The sequence below is a fragment of a genome, unplaced genomic scaffold (genome assembly GCF_019419815.1).
Source record: "Pyrus x bretschneideri cultivar Hongxiangsu unplaced genomic scaffold, Pyrus_bretschneideri_v1 Contig270, whole genome shotgun sequence".
Lineage (NCBI taxonomy): Eukaryota > Viridiplantae > Streptophyta > Magnoliopsida > Rosales > Rosaceae > Pyrus > Pyrus x bretschneideri.
Window position 1 is genome coordinate 134,942 of NW_025999580.1, and position 16,295 is coordinate 151,236.

Here is a 16,295-nt window from a genome sequence, read left to right on the forward strand (position 1 = left end):
CTACTCCCTATCACCTCAGACAATCCTTGAGGACGTCCCAAGCATGATGCAACTTAAAAGGTTGATTTTTTGGTGTTACTCTTGTCTTGCAAATTGCCATTGTTTTGTTGCCCTATGCAAAAAAATACATAAGAACAATTAGTTGCAAACCAATAACGCGATGTCTTGTAGTAATATTGAAATATAGGATGACAAGTGACAACATATTATTAGCATTAGCAGTAGCAGTGATGGATGCATTAAGGGACTTGGGTGGTCCTGAGACCACTTAGAAGCCCAAATAAGTGACTACGAGAACCTCTCAGACCAGGTAAATTAGGGCATGTAGTGAAGGAGAAGAGTGTAACGGCGGACCGATAGTTGCAGATTTTGCAAATAATTAACAAAGGAGAAGAAGATTATTCTATTTTTTTTAAAAGACTTTGCCAAACAACGCCATTTTGAGCCAAGCCATTAAAACAAAGTAATTGAAAGCACGTCTTCTTATTAAACCACATGAGAGAGACCGTTTTTAATTAAAAAAAATAAAAAGAGTCTATTATCTTTCCTCCTATCTGAGATATCCACCCAATTTATTTGGCATTCAGTTTCTCCAATTGGGTGATCCCCAAATTTTCCCTCTAACCTCACCTAACTGATTCCCAAGCCACCACCAGCTGCTTTACGCCTTCACCTGTCTCTTCTTCACGACCACCACCTGGTTCACTTCTCTCCAGCCTCCATGGCCACTTAACCCTCTAATTTCTAAATTTAAGTAAACTTTTTATTATTTTAGCCTAAATTAATCATATAGAATGTTAATAATGATGTGTATTGGATGAAGAATTTAAATTCATAATAGATTATAGTTCATGTTAATTTTTTTTAAATTCATAATTGATGTGGTGAACAAATTTGTAGTTCGTAATGTTGTTGGTACAATAATTATAAATGAAAAAAATTGATAGTTTATTTTAATTTTTTCAATTTTATTTTCATCTAATTTATTTTTAAAACTTTTACATTACGATCACTCGATGTTAGAGTCTTTATACGATTAATGGACAAAAGGAAGCCTAAAGCAATTTCAACTAGATTTTGTATGTAAGTTGGAGGTGCGTGTTGTTGCTCCATTAGACAAATTGATGGGGATTGCATACGGGCCTGTAAATTGGGTCGGGCCGGCCGGGGCCTGAGGAGTAACGACCCAAGCCAATTTTTTGTGTACTGCAAGCTTTTCACGTTAAAAATGTGATATTCACACCATCTTTTTAACTTTTTTCACATGTTTTATTAATTTTCAGTGTTTGATTTTTTTTTAAGTTATTTAATCTGATGATTGCAAGTTAAAAAAGTAGTAAGAAGTAAAAAAATGATGATTACCGCATGATAATTCCCTATTGACCGGGTGATGAAAGTTCAGACACACGCACAAAATTAAAAAAAAAAAAAAACAAAATAATAATAAAACTGAGAGAGATCGCTTGAAGTACAGGCATTTCTCTAATATCCTTCCCGTTCTCTCCCAAATCTGACGCCGACACTGCCAATCCGGGGCAGAAATCGACGCTGCCTCAACCTCCAGCCTCCCATCTCATCCGTCGTGACACACCCGAGGCTTCCGTCTCCTCTGTAGACTCTTTCTCTTGGTCCAGCGTCGCCACCGCCTCAACCTCCAGATTCAGGTATTATACAAATCTTACCAAGCACCATATATTTCGTCCAAGTAGTGTGAGTCAGAATTAGTAACGCCGTCGGGTGACTTCAATTAAATCTAATCATCTCCAATGAATTTTCATCCCCCCCCCTTTCTGTGTGTGTTTAACTGCAGAAATGTACAGTAATGTGGGAGGCCAGCCTGGGGCGGCAATGCCGACGGCATCCCCGCCGATGAATCCGTTTGGGAATTCGTTGTACGGTGCTAGTTCCGGATTAATCCGTGGTGGATTGGGTGCATATGGAGAGAAGATTTTAGGATCAAGCTCTGAGTATGTACAAAGCAATGTAAGTAGCCCCCAACTATTCCATTATGGATTTATGATCTTGCTTAACTCTAAAAGATGAAGATTTTAGGATCAAATTGTAAAGTTTTTGAATCAAGTGTTAACTTTTGTAAATTATATCAAAGTTTGGATGATTTTAATGTTAGCAAATAGCATGTTTAAGGGGCTTCATGAATCATTTTCCCCCTAAGGTTTATTAATTGTTATCAAATTAGCATGCTTTTAATTGTTTGTGATTTTTTTGGAAAATTTGGTTTCAGTGACGCTTGATATAAATGAAGTTTGACATTTCTGGTTGTGCAACTTCTTTGTCTTTTTGTTAGTCCTCTGGTGCTCTTCATCAAGCGAAGGGTTGCGGATCTATTAATTAGATCGGTGTATTGTATTTGTACACATGGTCTGATGCACACAAATTAGATTTGTTTTTTTTTTTTTTTTTTTTGTACTTCAATTCCATAGATGCCTTCATCTTATTATGCTACCTAAAACATTTTGCATTGATCTCTAACTCAGTTAAACTATATAAACTGCTTTGAACACAGTAATCGCCTTGTAAGATTGTCTTCAATTTCAAATGACTAGATTTTCCCTTTTAACTTCTAGTACTCTTTAGATGTTAGACGTGCCTATCAGTTTGTACTTAATTCAAGGTAATTGAGTTCTATTCTGATATTTTTTTTGGTTGAAATGAGTAGATCAGTAGGTATTTCTCTGATCCGCAATACTACTTCCAAGTGAATGACCAGTATGTGAGGAACAAATTGAAGGTTGTTCTATTTCCTTTTCTCCACAGGGTAAGTGCTAACATTTTGGTTTTTGCTTGTGGAATGAAATTATCCTGCTACAGAACTTACTCTTGCCCTTCCCTCTCGTGTTTCAGGGTCATTGGACCAGAATAACGGAGCCAGTAGGAGGCAGGCTTTCTTATAAACCCCCAATCTATGACATAAATGCACCAGACCTATACATTCCATTTATGGCATTTGGTACCTATGTGGTTCTGGCTGGCTTCTCATTGGGTCTTCAAGGAAAGTAAGTTGATGAAATTTCTACATGTAATCTGAGCAGTTTTCTCTTTTGTTCGGGTTGTGCTGTATGGGAAACCATTTGATATAAGAATGAAGATTGTGTTTTCTTTTAACCGTAGAAGTGAGCTATGCATCCTTTTCTTTTGCAGTTATTTCCTCTTTTTCTAATTCTGTGTCCTACTATTTGTTTTCTACTTTCGTCTCCCTGTTTGAAAAAAAAAAGGTTCTATTTAGTACAAATATATTTGGTCCTTCTGTTTATATAGTCTAGCCATTTAGCTTTTCTCTAGTTGAGGATCTTCCTTCATCTCAGAATTATATCCATGCCAACGGTTACTATAACGATAACGATAGTACAATTGTTTTAACCTCTTAAATAGGTTCTGGGAGGCCATTACCAAACAAAAAAGTAAAAGTAGATAACAATAATATCTCTTTATTAAATGTTTCCTGGGGCTTGGTACAATATAACTCCTAAATAAGTTAGGTCAAGACTGAAATGTGAAGCTCTGAACACATTGTCTTTTAGTTTCTTAACCCTAAACCCTGATTTCTAGATTATAGCTGTGACTTGTAAGTTGGAGTACTACATATGACCAAAAAGTATGCTGCAGATGAGACCACTCTTTTAGCTGGCCGTACTGTTCTTTTACTGGTTAATCTGTGGCCAACTTTAACTGTTGTGTTAGAGAAAGCAGGACCCCTCTCAATGCTTTAGTTTCCTGTTTCCTTCGTCTTTCTTTTTCATTTTCTTGCTGTAGCAAATGTGTATTGATTTGAAGGAGTATTCTAGGTTTTTTAACTCTCGAAGTAAAAGAAATATCTTTCACTTGGGCATCAATGTGAAACAATTAGCTTTTGGATCTTTTCTCAACCTCAAAAAATATAATCAGTCTTTTTTTTTTTTTTTTTAAATTGTTGATTGGTCGCTCCCTCAGCTCTTCATGAACTGCATCACAGTTCCATTTTGAGATTTTCTTTAAGGGGCGTGGTTTTTGTTTTGTATTTATTATTTATGATTTTGGTAATTCAGTCTGTTAACGTCAGAGACTCGTTTATCTCTTGGCACTTGTGATATCTTAAAACTGTATTTGTTAATTTCCTACCAGGTTTAGCCCTGAAGCTCTAAACTGGTTGTTTATCAAGGGCTTGCTTGGCTGGTTTATACAAGTTGCACTACTGAAAGTATCATTGCTTTCATTGGGCGGTGGTGAGGCACCGTTGCTGGACATGGTGGCATATGCTGGGTATGCTTTCACGGGGTTGTGCTTTGCTGTACTTGGACGGATTATGTTGAGCTACTCATACTACTTTTTGATGCCTTGGACGTGTTTATGCATGGGAGTCTTCTTGGTGAAGACAATGAAGAGAGTTCTATTCGCCGAGGTGAGGAGTTATGATTCAAGCAAGCAGCATTACCTGTTGCTGTTTATTGCTTTGGCTCAGTTACCTCTGTTTACGTGGCTTGGCAACGTTACTGTTAATTGGCTCATATAAGTCAGCTTATTTTGTACGAGTTAGCACCACTTCTTGTTTATAGGCGAAATATTGTATACAGTTTCTTTGTATTAATTTCGGGCCACGACTTTTGCTCCCAGATTTAAGAATTGTTAGATATTTCTGTTGAGTGCTTTTAGTGCTGGGATTATCAAGTAATTGTAATCAAAAGCAGTAATCTGACTTGAAAATTTGTCACCGAAAAATTATTATTTAAAGTTAACCCTTGTCTGTTCTTGTTGGTAGACCTGTAAACAGGTTGGGTTTACTGGGTTTGGGTTGGGTTCAACCCGACCTGTTGACTTAACGGGTCATCCGAACTCAACCCGCGAAGAGAAAACTTCCAACAAGGAATGAAAAATGTCTGACTAGAAAGGAATGAAATTTCGTGAACTTCGCGTGAAAGGGTTAATCGAATGCTATGTTGAATCGTTTTCGAGGGAAAGCCTGTTATTGCTCATCGAGCAACTTCAGGTGTCTGAGCCTGTTCAATGGTTAAATATTGCCTCAGTATTAGTGTTGGCAAACTTAAGTGGAACATTTGGTGAGCCCCAGTAGTCCTAGTCAAGGACTCTGCTGGTGAATCCATCGCTGGACATGCTTCGGAAGGTCAAGCTTCGGAATCCACCGATGCTTGGAGGAATTCTGCCGAAAGTCATCCAATCCTCTGGTAATGTCGCCAAGAACTTCGAGCAACTGAACTCGTTTCTTTAGTTTGCCCGGAATACCGGCAAGTAATGCAACGTACACAACAGTTTCACCTTGCATAGAAATGAAGTAAAATAACAGGCATGTCCCTGTGGATTGTCTTATCGCCAAGTAGGCGACATTACATGCTTTAATGTATCAAATAAAACGGTAAATCCTGAAAATGTTTTATACGTTCTTATATAAATCCATAAATACGTACAGGTAGGTACTTAGTATGAACATGTATATAATTCAACCTATCAACTAATACCATGAAGTTGATACATGTCTAAAATCAGCCAAGATCAGGGACGGTGAAGTGATCTTCGTCGTCCTCCAACATTTCGATCCTAGGCTTCTTGTACGGATTGTTCAATTTGGCGGGACTATACGAGGTGAAATTGGTTGACTGTGACACCGGAAGCTTAGGAACTTCAGCTACTGCTCCCATGGCTTTTTGAGGAAACTGCTCTTCGCGGAAAACACCCATGTCGCCTATCCATTCAAGTTCACCAAACTCAAACGACTCTTTCTGCTGAAAGAAAATGCAAATGACATCTCTGTTAGAATGTGAGCATCCTTACGCGTGGGCGCTTTTTGCGCGTGTACAACTAGATAACAAGCAAATACACAGAGGGATATTTCTAACCTTGTCGGAAGATTCAAATTCTGATAACTGCAGCAAGTCATCAACACCCCAAGGGGATGAGATACCAGAAGCCTGTGGTGTTGGAATTTTTGTTGAAACGATCTTGTGTGTGTTAGACCAAGTCCGAGTCTGGTGGTGGCTTCCTCAAATTCAAGAGGTTGTGATTGTTAGACCAAGTCCGAGTGTTAGACGAGATCAGTATGCTAAGTGCCTGCCATCATTACAACTAGAGTCATCATTGCCATAAAGGAATGACAGCAAGAGGACATGTGATTGCTGACTCATGGACAGCAGGGAGGACATTTTATTATTGCTGTGCTATTGCTCCGAGTGCTGTGGTGTGCTGTTGCTGTGCTGCTGCATGTGTGGAGTGCAGTCCTTGTATTTTAAATTGTAAAGTTTGTATGTTGTAGTGTATATAACAAAGCCTTCCCGTAAGGCCTAAATAAGGGAATTATTTATTCAGATCAGAAATTCTTTCATGGTATACGAGCCCTAGCAGTCTAACGACTTAGATCCTATTTCTTTTTTTTTTTTTTTTTTCTCCATGGCTGATACCACAAACGGCGCTGCAACTTCCAACCCTACTATGAATCCTTTCTCCTCCATGACTACGCTTGTCAACATAAAACTAGATCGAACCAACTATCCTTTGTGGTTGGCTCAGATCCTTCCAATCCTCAAGAGTCGTAACTTGATGGGATATGTTGATGGGTCCATCGTCTGTCCACCCAAACATCTTCCTGGTGCTACTGCTGTCAACCCTGCCTACACAACCTGGGTGCAGCATGATCAACTGATACTAAGCTGGATCAATGGCTCTCTCACACCCTCTGTGTTGTCCGTTGTCGCGAGCAAGAGGTCCTCTCATGATACCTGGGAGGCTCTAGAGCAACGGTATGCTTCTACGTCCCAAAATCGTATTTTGTTTCTTCGCAATGAACTGATGCAAACTAAGAAAGGTGACATGTCTATTGCTGATTATCTTGATTGAATGAACTCGATTCCTGATAACCTTGCCCTAGCTGGCAACCCCGTGACTGATGATGAACTGGTCCAGATTATCTTGAACAATTTGGGCCCTGCCTATGAAATGACAGTGAGTGCTGCACAAGCACGTGATACTCCAATCGCGTATCCTACACTTGAGGCCCTCCTTCTGACTACCGAGAGACGCATGGCTGCACAGAATGCTCCGTCTGTGGAGGCTGCTCCGGTGAATGCTTTTGTCACTACCAGAGGTCGTGGTGGACGACTTCGTGGAACTGGACGTGGTGCTTTTCAGACCGCACGTGGTGGTGGTGCGATCAATCCGCGAGGGTTCTTTCCTCGCACCAATAATCAAAAGGCAAACTCGGCATGCAATGGTGAGAAAATCACTCCCATAGGAGAACGACTCACATGCCAGATATGTGGAAAACAAGGGCATCCTGCCCTAGATTGCTATCAAAGAATGAATGCAGCCTATGAAGGGAGAATTCCAGCAAAACAGCTTACTGCCATGGCAACATCTTCGGTTCCTCTCAATCGGCAGAATAATGGATAGTGGCTTTTGGACACCGGTGCTAATGCTCATGTGACTCCAGACATCCAGAATCTGGTAAACCCACAAGAGTATAATGGTAATCAGAATGTGGGTGGTGTAGGTAATGATACTGGCATTTCTATCTCTCACATGGGTTCGAATCAACTACAAACACAATCTTGCTCATTTAAATTGCAAAATATTTTACGCTGCCCCACTGCCTCTACAAACATTATTTCTGCACACCGTTTTACCCTAGACAATAATTGCTATTTACTCATCTTTCCTCATTTTTTTCTTGTTAAGGACCTCAAGACCCGGAGGACGCTTTTCCGCGGGCGATGTGAGAATGGCTTATACCCATTTTTTGGTGGCAGTGGACAGTTCCATAACCCTATTTCAGTGTGTCTAGGCATTCGAGTCTCGGCTAAAAAATGGCATTCACGTCTTGGTCATCCTGCGTCGTCTGTTATCAAGTTTTTAATTTCCAATAAACAAGTACCAATTCATGGTACTGCGGATGTAACGTTTTGTCATTCGTGTCCTTTAGGAAAAAGTACTAAGTTACCGTTTAGTACTTCTGAGTCTGTTTCCCAATTTCCCTAACAACTTTTACATTCCGATGTTTGGTGTTCTCCAGTTATTTCCATTGAAGGTTTTCGATATTATGTTTTGTTTGTGGATGATTATCCCAGGTACTCTTGGATTTTTCCCATGAAAAATAAGTCTGAAGTGTTTGAAATATTTGTTCAATTTAAAGCTAAGGTCGAAAATTTGTTTAATACTTCACTAAAAACCCTTCAATGTGACGAAGGAGGTGAGTACAAAAGTCGAAGTTTTCAATAGTTTCTTGCAACAAATGGCATTTCTCAACGGTTTTCGTGTCCAAAACACCCCGAGCAAAATGGCCTAGCAGAAAGAAAACATCGACATATTGTCGAAACGAGTATTGTCTTGCTTTCTCACTCTTCCCTTCCAAACAAATATTGGTTTGATGCATGTTCAACATCAACTTATTTAATTAATCGATTGCCAACTCGAGTTCTGTCTCATAACTCGCCCTATGAGACATTATTTGAAAAACCTCCAAACTATGAGACCTTAAAGGTGTTTGGTTGTAAGTGTTTTCCGTGGCTTGTACCTTATGCACAAACTAAACTTCAACCCAAGTCCAAACCGTGTGTATTTTTAGGCTACTCACTGAATCATCAAGGGTATAAATGTTTGGACCTGTCCACGAGACGAATATATTTGTCTCGCCATGTTCTATTCGATGAGGACTCATTTCCATTTAAGGAACTCACATCCTTGTGGGAAAACGTTGATGACACAGGTAGTTTTGCTTCTCCTGATCTTTTGTTCACATTTCCTATACTTTCGCCAGATACTTCTCCCTCTTTGCTGAATCCTATCCCTCCTTTAGCGTCCCCATCCCAGCCAAACATCACCACGACCAACCCGCAAAATCCTGAACACCCTACCCTTCCTCACCCTCCCATGTTATCCGCTCCTTCCAATCCTCAAACCACCTTATCTCCCCCTGACCCTAGTTCCACGAACCAAACTTTAAATGAGCAAGTCCCAGTTGTTGTGTCACTCCTGCCTCATTCTCTGCCACCTTTAGACCATGATAGTGCTTCCATAAGGCCGCGCATGATGACTCGCTCACAGTCTGGAATACAAAAACCTAATCCTAAATATGCTGTGCATGTCTCTACTGATCTTTCTTTAGTTGAACCAACCTGTTTTAGTCAGGCAGTCAAGCACCACAAATGGAGGGAGGCCATGGTTCACGAATTTAATGCACTGCAGCGCTGTGGCACGTGGGAGCTTGTTCCTTATCATTCAAAAATGAATGTGCTGCCAAACAAATGGGTCTTTAAGATCAAACGACGGGCGGATGGCTCTGTAGAAAGGCACAAGGCGGGGTTAGTCGCAAATGGGTTTCATCAACAGCCTGGACTTGATTACACCGAGACCTTTAGTCCTGTGGTCAAGCACAGCACCATACGCCTGGTTCTTAGTTTGGCAGTTTCGAAAAAATGGCATATCAGGCAATTGGATGTACAAAATGCTTTCTTGCATGGATTTCTGAAGGAGGAAGTCTATATGCGACAACCTGCAGGTTTCATTGATGAGCAGCATCCAACACATGTCTGCAAATTGCAAAGGAGTATATACGGGTTGAAACAAGCTCCGAGAGCCTGGTTTCAACGTTTTTCAGAGTTTTTGCTTCAATTAGGGTTTCAGGCATCCACGTGTGATTACAGTTTATTTGTTTTCAATAACTCTGGTGTCTACTTGATTTTATTGATCTACGTCTATGATATATTGTTGACAGGGAACAGTACTCGCCACATGTCTAGCTTGATATGTAAACTGGGCACTTTGTTTTCAATGAAGGACTTGGGGCCTCTTCATTATTTTCTGGGTGTCGAAGTAACCTATTGTGGTGATCAAATGCATTTGAATCAGGCCAAGTATGTTGTGGACTTGCTTCAGCGTACAAAGTTTTTGGATGCTAAACCAATATCCACTCCTGTTTCCTGCGGACAGAAACTCAGTGCTTACACTGGTGAGCCACATGACAATTCCGAGATGTATCGAACTGTTGTCGGAGCACTTCAGTATTTAACTATCACGCGACCAGATCTCTCCTATGCCGTAAACCAGGTTTGTCAGTTCATGCACTCTCCAAAGACTACTCACTGGATGGCAGTTAAGCGGATCCTTCGATATGTTAAAGCCACATACAATCATGGTCTTGTGTATAAACCTGGTACTGCACAACTTACAGCATATTCTGATGCTGATTACGCTGGGAATCCTGATACACGGCATTCCACAGGTGGTTTTTGCATTTACTTAGGGTCTAATCTCGTGTCTTGGAGTTCGAAAAAGCAGAAAACTGTCAGTAGGTCAAGTTCCGAAGCTAAATATCGGCAGCTTGCTTATACTGCTGCAGAAGTATCATGGTTCCGCTCTTTATTTCGTGACTTACACTTGCATCTTGATCGACCAACAATCTGGTGTGACAATGTTTCCTCCATTGCCCTTGCTTCAAATCCAGTTTTTCACTCCCGTACCAAACACTTGGAGGTGGATTATCATTATGTTCGTGAGAAAGTGGTTCGTCAAGAGTTATTTGTGAATTTCATATGTTCTCAAGACCAGATTGATGATCTGTTTACAAAAGGATTGTCCTCTTCACGGTTCAAGCATCTTGTTTCCAAGCTTCCAGTTGTTTCTCCTCCTGTCAGCTTGCGGGGGGCTGTTAGACCAAGTCCGAGTCTGGTGGTGGCTTCCTCAAATTCAAGAGGTTGTGATTGTTAGACCAAGTCCGAGTGTTAAGACGAGATCAGTATGCTAAGTGCCTGCCATCATTACAACTAGAGTCATCATTGCCATAAAGGAATGACAGCAAGAGGACATGTGATTGCTGACTCATGGACAGCAGGGAGGACATTTTATTATTGCTGTGCTATTGCTCCGAGTGCTGTGGTGTGCTGTTGCTGTGCTGCTGCATGTGTGGAGTGCAGTCCTTGTATTTTAAATTGTAAAGTTTGTATGTTGTAGTGTATATAACAAAGCCTTCCCGTAAGGCCTAAATAAGGGAATTATTTATTCAGATCAGAAATTCTTTCAGTGTGAGCTGTGACTACTGGATGGCTCCAAGCTACTCGGTTCTGTGTCATTACGGGCTGGTTTGGTATTGCTGTGCTTTGAAAAAAAGCTGCTTCTGTTGTGCTGTGAGAATAAGCAGCTGTGAAATAAAGCAGCAGAGTGTTTGATAAACTTTTTTGTAAAAGTGCTTTTGAAAAAAAAAAGCAGTATTAGAGTGTTTGGTAAACTTTTATGTAAAACAGATGTGAAAAAAAGCCGGTTTTTCAAAGCTAGGTTTTGCAGCTTCTTGTTTTTGGCTTTTTTTCATCCAAAACTGTGAAAAAAAGCTGAAGCTGAGTGTTTACCAAACACAAAAACAGCTCCCAGCTTTTTTTGATAGCAGCTTTTTTCAGAATCATCTCAGTACCAAACCAGGTCTACAACAGCCGTTGCTCAATGCCACTCGGATTCCAGTGGCGAGGAACCTCTGGTGGTTCGCAGAGCGGCTATTTGCCGAATGAATCGATTCATCGCAATCCTGACAAACGAGGGCTCTGTCTTCGACGCAGAATATAAAAGCTGCCTTGTCCTGGGAATCACAAGATGTTTGTGAGAAAGAAACAAAGAAACGAAGCGAGATTGAAATCTGAGGCACTATAAGAGAACTTGTCAAACTTGTGAGATCATTTAGTGCCGTTAATTAACACAGATATTGAAACCTCTCTCGCATATCCGATGCTAGCTACAACTATAACATAGTATCAAAGCGCAGAATTCATTCATGCTAGACTCAACTTCGAATCATGCGTTCAACGTCACTCAATATAATTGATCTACATTGGACATCTCAGTATACTAATTAAATCTTGACACTGACACCCAGTACTTGTGCCTCTCTATTGATTTTTTAACTTGGTTTTGGGTCAGATTTGCTTTTGAAAACCCTAATCTGAGACTACTAGCACTACTACAATTTTTTTAATTAATTTTTTTTGTTACAAACCATGAGATAATTTACGATAAATTCATATAAACTAAAGAAAAAAGGATTTGGACTTGCATGCAGAGGATAAAGCACATTACTTTAATCAATTTAACTCCACCTATATTAGTGAAAATTATTACAATTGAGTACATAGAAACAATATATATACCTGAATGAATGAATTTGGAAAGGTAAACAAAATCCAACAGAAAAGGAAAAATCCTAATCGGAAGTTGGAATATGCTTACTCAATATACATGCTACATGCATACATAGTTACATACATACATACATACATACTTACATACATAAGAAAAGAAAGTGGGGAATTAGGTGAAAGAAAAGAAATTACTTGGCATATATCACATGTAGGGAGTTTGTTTGACTTTGAGACGCACTCAAGGAGAAGCCTCTGGTGCTTGCTTGCAAGCTTATTCGCTGCATGTACTTCCACGTCACATTTGGCGCACAGCGCTGCCTCGTCGGCACAACAAATCACCTTCGCCGGAGCCTTCTCGCACGCATCACACTGAATTTTCATCGCCAATATATTAATCCTCCTCCTCCTCCTTTTCTCCACTTGAATATTTCAGAAAACCTCCTAAAACCCTCACCAAAGATTAATGGAGAAGAACAAAAAAAGTCAAATTATTGGATTGGAACGGGGACCTCCAGGTTATGCCACCAAAGATTAATGAAGAAGAACAAAAAAAGTCAAATTATTGGATTGGAACGGGGACCTCCAGGTTATGTCTTGTGGCTGTAGAGACACTGGAGTGGCTGTAGAGACACTGGAGTGTCTGCATTGTTAGCACGCAACAATGCGTGCATGATCTAGTGGCTACCAATATTTCTGACTGCTTAAATTTTTTTTTATATAGCTTTGTAACAGTTTTAAAATGATAACTGGTCAACGACTTGATTAATACCTAAGCGTTTGAAAATTAAGAAATATCATCTAGATCTGCCTAGGCGCCCGGCTAGACCCGTCTAGCTGCAACTCTCATTTAGACAGAAAATAAATAGTTTTTATTTTTCATTTTATTTATTCAAGAAAAAGTGAGTTATTTAATACTTGGATAAACATTCGTTATATGTTTGTTCATTATGTTTTTAATATGTTCTAATACTTTATAATCTACATGACATTCTATTTTGTAATTTATGTTTATAATTATGTATTTTTTTAGTATAAGTAGACATTTATTTATTTGTTATATAACAAATTTTATTAAAATTAAAAAAAGGGCGCAAGCTCCCACTTAAACGCCTAAGCATCCATGCCCGCCAAACCAGCACCTACCGCCTTTTAGAACTATTATTGCATTAATTCGTATGATTTAGCTACAGCGGTGTTAACTATTAGATATGATATATCTTTGTTTACATGTCTCCACGATGGAAAGATAAACGTGAATTGGACACTGTATCTTTCTTGGTGCAAGTGGGGAAGAGATCATCTCCGGATCTCTGTCACCAAAAACACACAATCAATTAATCCGGATCCTTGAAATTTGATGCAACGACTAAAATTATTATAACTTTTAAAGGGACCCCCTGTTTGTAGTCGTTTGATCAAATTTCAAGGGCCCATATTAATTGATTGTGTGACTTTGGTGGGAGAGATTCGGAGAGGACCTCTTTGTGTGCAAGTGTATATATGATATCACATAATTTACAAGAAAAATAAGACAAACTTATGATTTTATTAGTTTACCTTGGTTAGGGCAAGTTGCTTTTGCATCTTTATATGTAGTTTAAATTGTTGCGATGTAATTGTTTGTCTTTGAGGAGAAATTTTTCATTATGATCCGAATACGGGTGGTACACCATGTATTTTTATACAAGTGATGAGAAATTTTATTTTTTAAATTATTAAATTTTTAACACACATATCCCATCATTTGTATAGTGACATATGGTGTACCACTCTATGTTCTGATCATACTGAAAAATCTCTTGTGTTTGAGCGTCAATTCTCTTATACTTGCTTGTACTTATAAGGCTCATAAATGAATGAGGATTCTCTCCGGATCCTCTTTGTGAGGATTCTAGGGATCCTCATATCATGATCGTTCATCCTATATCGTGCGGTCAATTTTCGTTAGATACTCTGTATGTTAATTTTAAATAAATAAATTCAAAATGATTTCTAACAGCACGATGTACAATAAACAAATAGGATATGAGGGTCCCTATAATCTCAAAGGATGGCCTATGATTTGGCTGAGCGCGAAGCTCTGTTCGTCTGTGCCCAGTACCACATTCAAGCAGCAAGTGAATGAAGAGGAGACCTATACCTGAAATCTCAAAGGATGGCCTGTGATTTGGCTGAGCACGAAGCTTTGTTTTTCTGTGTCGCAAGGAAGAGGAAAGAACCAGAAAAGCCAAGCTCTGTTCTTCTCTATGTCGCAAGGAAGATGAAAGGACCCACAAAAAAAAAAAGGGAAAAGTAAAAAAGAGAAGGAAAAAATGGGACAAAAAAAGATTTTTTGAGCTATTTAATCTCAACCACCCAATTTTATTAAAGTCAATCCAATGGTTTAGAGAGTGTTCCACATTTTTTTTCAAAAAATAGGGATCCCTTCCCTTAAAGGGATTGTATATATATACATATATGCGCGCGCGCGCGCGCGCACACACATATATATATATATATATATATATATATATATATATATTCTAAATGGAATTAGTTAAGAAACTTTAGAGGTCGAACAAGGAATTAGACATTTATGCTTCCCTTGCTCGAGTCTATTTCCTTTGCTTTATTCTATTGCTAATTTGTCCGGGTATACGTGTTGAGAATAAATTCTATATTGATGGATAGAGAGATCTTGCATGTGCTTTCGAATTAACATTAGAATATGTTAGAGTCTTCTTCAATTTTCTTTTTTGGATGAATCCAGGGTATCCCCCGCACATAGGTGAAGACTAATCCCTCGAGCCAGGTAGGACCCCATTCGGGGAGGGGGGGGCAAACTCTCCCAATGTTGGTGGGAGCGAATCAATGTTCTTGGACTCGTTCCCGCTAAAGAATTTGTGTGGATCCTTAGAACAATTCTCGACGATTGTTCTATCGACGACCTTCTTGCTTACTCCAACGACAAAGTCAAGTTCCCTAACCATTGGCAGTTAGCTTCACACCAAATTGTTTGAACGTTGACTTCCTTTACATTAAATACTTCCATAGGAGACTCTTCGGTAGCAGACGTTATTCTTATCAATTTCCAAAAAAGGGTTGCGACCATTGAAAATTGAAATTCCTCACAAGAGTTGTGAAATTTCCAAGTATCCTTGGTTTTGTACTCTAGTTTTGATGGACTTGTTTTGACCCTCAAATTCTTGAGTGTTCTTTTAGACTTTTCGACATGGTTTCTCGCTCAATCAGTGAGGAATTCACGATCGATCGATTCGGCAGAAGTGTGCGCCCAGTTCATATCATTTTGAACAGGAATGTTTAGAGCATAACCTTCTCAGGAGCTTACTAGACTTACCAAGAAAAGTTTCATGTGAGTGTGAGGTTTGAACCGTCTGTTAGTAAGACATTGATGAAGGTTGTAGTGCAAATGGTCAGTGGATGACATCACCATTCACTATCTTCACACAGAAATGAATAGTCACATCTTATTATCTTGCTACAATTTATAAACATCATATTAAACTCTAGCAGTTCCTTCCCAAGACCTTGGAGGACACGTTGTGTTCACTAGTCTTGTAGCTTTAACACATTTAGAATTTGCACTCCTCCCGAAAGGTGTGTACTCTCATAGGGTTTTTAGGTTGATCACTTGTGAGTCCTTCTTCTTTCCACCAACATTGACCTTGTTTGACTAGAAATCTGCAACTAAGCAAAAATGGAGAGGTGGATTGAGCACTACAATAGCTCCCTAGAGATACTGCTTATTGGGGAAGGTGACTTCTTGTTTTTGACTTACTTGGCTTGAGCTTTTGGGCTTACTAGTAACATGGTAGCGACTTCTCTTGAATCCCAAGGTACAATCTTCAATGGGTTCTTTGTTGGAAAAACACTGGTTGACAGAGGAGTTTTGCGAACTTGTATTCGGAGGATTGAATTTATGAGATGTGAAATTGTGCACCCTCAGGAAATCACTACTTGCTTATCGAGACAACAATGTGTGATCGATATCACGGGTGGCTGACTGTCGATAGCTTATTCGTTTGGTTCGTTAAGTAAGTGGGCAAATAGACCTGTCTACGGCAGTTGTTGCGGATTTGTTATTGTTGGGGCTCGACCCAAAGACAACTTTTCTCGTAGTACATAATGTTACATATGTTTGGGTGAGACCCACTTTCAATTTCGGTTTTGACTTTC

At 39.4% G+C, this 16,295-nt stretch overlaps 2 protein-coding genes across 2 annotated transcripts; one reads left to right on the forward strand and one right to left on the reverse strand.

Annotated features, from left to right (window-relative positions):
* The first annotated feature begins 1,466 nt into the window (after window positions 1-1,466).
* Window positions 1,467-4,705, forward strand: LOC125479069 (protein YIF1B-like). The gene is made up of 5 exons (XM_048588089.1): window positions 1,467-1,664; window positions 1,811-1,983; window positions 2,678-2,776; window positions 2,863-3,014; window positions 4,120-4,705. Exons 2-5 carry the CDS (start codon window positions 1,813-1,815, stop codon window positions 4,505-4,507), a joined length of 810 nt encoding a protein of 269 aa, XP_048444046.1. The 5' UTR covers window positions 1,467-1,664; window positions 1,811-1,812; the 3' UTR covers window positions 4,508-4,705.
* A 489-nt stretch (window positions 4,706-5,194) lies between these two features.
* Window positions 5,195-12,622, reverse strand: LOC103948513 (B-box zinc finger protein 24-like). Its single transcript, XM_048588087.1, has 5 exons — window positions 12,312-12,622; window positions 11,416-11,563; window positions 11,022-11,072; window positions 5,847-5,956; window positions 5,195-5,729 (listed from the first exon to the last, which is right to left on the reverse strand). The coding sequence occupies exons 1-5, from the start codon at window positions 12,498-12,500 to the stop codon at window positions 5,493-5,495; spliced, it is 735 nt and encodes a 244-aa protein (XP_048444044.1). The 5' UTR covers window positions 12,501-12,622; the 3' UTR covers window positions 5,195-5,492.
* Between the last annotated feature and the right edge of the window lie 3,673 nt (window positions 12,623-16,295).

Coding starts and splice junctions, on each gene's coding strand:
- LOC125479069 (XM_048588089.1), top strand. CDS start 1,813: ATGTACAGTAATGTGGGAGGCCAGCCTGGGGCGGCAATGCCGACGGCA. Junction 1,984..2,677: donor CTGAGTATGTACAAAGCAAT/GTAAGTAGCCCC, acceptor TGAAATGAGTAG/ATCAGTAGGTATTTCTCTGA. Junction 3,015..4,119: donor TCATTGGGTCTTCAAGGAAA/GTAAGTTGATGA, acceptor ATTTCCTACCAG/GTTTAGCCCTGAAGCTCTAA.
- LOC103948513 (XM_048588087.1), bottom strand. CDS start 12,500: ATGAAAATTCAGTGTGATGCGTGCGAGAAGGCTCCGGCGAAGGTGATT. Junction 11,564..12,311: donor CTACATGTGATATATGCCAA/GTAATTTCTTTT, acceptor TGTGATTCCCAG/GACAAGGCAGCTTTTATATT. Junction 5,730..5,846: donor AATTTGAATCTTCCGACAAG/GTTAGAAATATC, acceptor TTCTTTCAGCAG/AAAGAGTCGTTTGAGTTTGG.